This window comes from Athene cunicularia (genome assembly GCF_003259725.1).
Source record: "Athene cunicularia isolate RWA chromosome 15 unlocalized genomic scaffold, athCun1 chr15_part1, whole genome shotgun sequence".
Lineage (NCBI taxonomy): Eukaryota > Metazoa > Chordata > Aves > Strigiformes > Strigidae > Athene > Athene cunicularia.
Window position 1 is genome coordinate 4,218,308 of NW_020799121.1, and position 2,917 is coordinate 4,221,224.

A 2,917-nucleotide genomic window follows, 5' to 3' on the forward strand; every position below is an offset into this window, starting at 1 on the left:
TCTTCCTCACTATAGTTGTAGCAGAATTAGCAAGCTGACATCTTTTGTCCCCAGGCCATAATATTTTTCACTCTTTCACCTCTGTTGGTGTAATGCGAGGTGATTTCCCTCATCCCTTTATGAGGATCAACAGAAATCTCACCTGCCACAGTGCTCACAGGGCCACTGGATGGGATGAATCCTGACCTCTTAACCCTTTTTCTAGTTGCTGCAAGCATTTCTGCAGTTTACAAGCCAGCACAATTACTTTTTGTTTGCTTTCCTAAGTGTAAAGTACACACAGTTCAGGAGCAGCTTCCTGAGCAGGTGAGATCCCCAAGCAGCAGCTGGGGCTTTTAACATGATATTGTTAAAGCTGTCAAGCTCCAATCCAATATTTCCCTCATTCAACACAGGCTTTAACTACCACAGACAAAAGTCTAACAGTGATCATGGCCAGCCTGGCTTTGTGGTAGGGTGGAAAAGGACGGCCAGGGCTGCGCAGCAGTTTTACTGCAGGAACACAAAATCCTGCTCAAGGAGAGAGAATTCAAGTTCAGGATTCTTTCAGGACCCCATAAAAGGCTGAAGAAGTACCTTTGCATTAGAAGTTACCTCTAGCTTCTGTTGCAGGCTACCACCATCCCTCCTAGAGGTCACAGTCAGATTCTACTAGACAGTTATCTACTTGAACAAAATAAAACTTGGTTATATTTATTTTAGCTAAGTTATTGCAAGTCCAATAGAGTGCTTTTATACCATCTCTGTTGCTGATATAAAACAAAGCTTTAGCCCCTCAGCATTCAGGATCATATAAAACAAACTTCTTCCACCAAAATTCAGCAGCATAGAAATGAAACAAAGTAAATCAACCTCCTTCATATTCTTTTTAAACACTTTTAAGTGTTATATAAATAAGCAAGAGAAATCTGTCACAAAGCAACTCCTATCTCAGCCCACCCTAATAAGCATTCTCCTGTTATAGAGTACATTCAACAGGAAGTTAGTTCAAATGGCTTTTCAAGCTGTTAGATGCTGAACCACCACCAAAATTCATTGAGAAGGCAGTAGTTACCCCATGATCCAGTTGTCTTTTTTTTTTTTTTTTTTTTTTTTTTTTTTTTTTTTTTTTTTGGTGGCTATTTTTACAAGCGGAGAAGATTTCTCGCTTCCTAGAAATCAGCTTAACAAAGGTCTTATCCAGGTGGCATCTAGTCGTACACCTGGTGATGCTGCTTAGTCCAAAGGCTCATATTAGTGACTCCATCCATACAGCTGAGGTCAAGAGGAGTTTTCAGTTTTTCCTTTGCTTGGGCCCATGAACTCCAGGCCTTCAATGGGTATGTCCTTTTCCTTGATCGCTTTCTGAAAAGAAAAACAAAAACTTAAACTTGACACATCTTTATAGTACTAAGTGACGTAATATTTGGTACAAAACATGATCTAGAAAAAGTAGTCTTAAGAACGCTTTGGATAAAGCTTCAATATTAGAGATGCTTAAGTATGTACTGAGAACTCATGAGGAACTACAATCCAGTTTCTATCACATAAACGTGCTACACCCTCTAAAGCAGGAGGCTTAAGAAGTCACGTTAACAACAGAAATATAGTAAGAGACACCTGTAAAATTTCATATGTCATGACCGAGAGAAACAGGAGACAAGAAACAATCAGGAGCAGCGTGGTGGGGTGCGCAGCTATGGCCGAAGCTCCCCCTGGGCTACCAGGAGAGCGGTAAGAAGCGTAAGTCCGATGGGAGAACGCTTGGGGCGGAAAGCGAAGAGGCAGAGCTAAGAGCGGCGTGAGGGTGCTCGTGTGCCAAAGCAGCAGCGCGGGTGGGCGCCGCACGCACCTGCACGCAGAGCTGGTAGCGCTTGAAGAGCTGCCCGCAGGGGTCCCCGGCGCTCTCGCCCTTGAGGAACTTCTCGGCGAACCAGCGGTTGAAGCACTGGTCGTACTCGCGCTTCAGCTCGGTGCAAGCCTCGCCCACGCTGTTCATCGCGGCGCCGGCGGTGTGAGCCCTGGCGAGAGGCGGCAGCCCCCCCCCGGGAGAGCTGTAGCTTGACCCGAGAGCCCAGAATCCCCGCAAGACAGGGGAGGTGCCTCACCTCACGCTCTGCTGAGGGGTGCGAAGTGTTTAGTTCCTCGTTAATGCATTAGCTGTATTTAACGTGCTCCCAGGTCACTAACAGAAATGGTGATTGATGTTCTAATTCACATAATGCTTCCTATTAGCCCGCCTGTGGAAGACCTTGAGCTTTGTTGTGGCTCTGCCCGGCGTTGGCATTTGCATGCTGAACTGCTACTTGAAGGGACAGCAGGAGCATGAGAGACCCGAGTTTATTCCATACGCTCACCTCCGGATCAGGACCAAGGTATGTTCACCTGCTCTGTTTAAAGGTCCTTTTTTTTTTTTTTTTCCAGTGACTGCAGAGCTTCATCTGAGATTACTACAGTGTCTCTTCCTTTCTTGTTTGCTATGTGAGGTGCTGCCTACGTAGCCATGATCTTAACTCATGGCTTTGTTTCTGAGGCAGCAGAAGTTTCTCGCAGCTCAGCTGAGGTACTCCTGGGATTCACAGGCCTTCATACCCCCAAGTAATCTTGCTACTGTCTTGCTGAAAAACGTTTCAGTCCTAGAGCTGCTGCATTTACCTTAAAGTAATACAGATCTAAAATCTAACAGAGGAGAGTCCAGATTCTCAACACTGGGATTCCATAGTATAGCACAGTTGATGTTTAAGCAAGATCAAAGATCTTGTTGCCTAGAGATGGTGGCTCCCAGCTCAGGGAGCCTGTTTTCTAACTCTTGCTTCCTACAGCCCAGGAACAGTTGCCAACTTCCTTAATTCATCAGCCCATGGTTTGAATTTATATTGCTGTTGATTTCCTGTGCTGTATAGATTGTTCAGTTAGCTGCTACTGGCTTATTTTCTTT

The 2,917-nt window shown here is 45.1% G+C and overlaps 1 protein-coding gene across 1 annotated transcript; it reads right to left on the reverse strand.

Moving 5' to 3' along the window:
- Nucleotides 1-1,114: 1,114 nt before the first annotated feature.
- On the reverse strand, nt 1,115-1,986 carry TRIAP1 (TP53 regulated inhibitor of apoptosis 1). The gene is made up of 2 exons (XM_026860007.1): nt 1,832-1,986; nt 1,115-1,344 (listed from the first exon to the last, which is right to left on the reverse strand). The coding sequence occupies exons 1-2, from the start codon at nt 1,976-1,978 to the stop codon at nt 1,261-1,263; spliced, it is 231 nt and encodes a 76-aa protein (XP_026715808.1). The 5' UTR covers nt 1,979-1,986; the 3' UTR covers nt 1,115-1,260.
- Nucleotides 1,987-2,917: the final 931 nt, after the last annotated feature.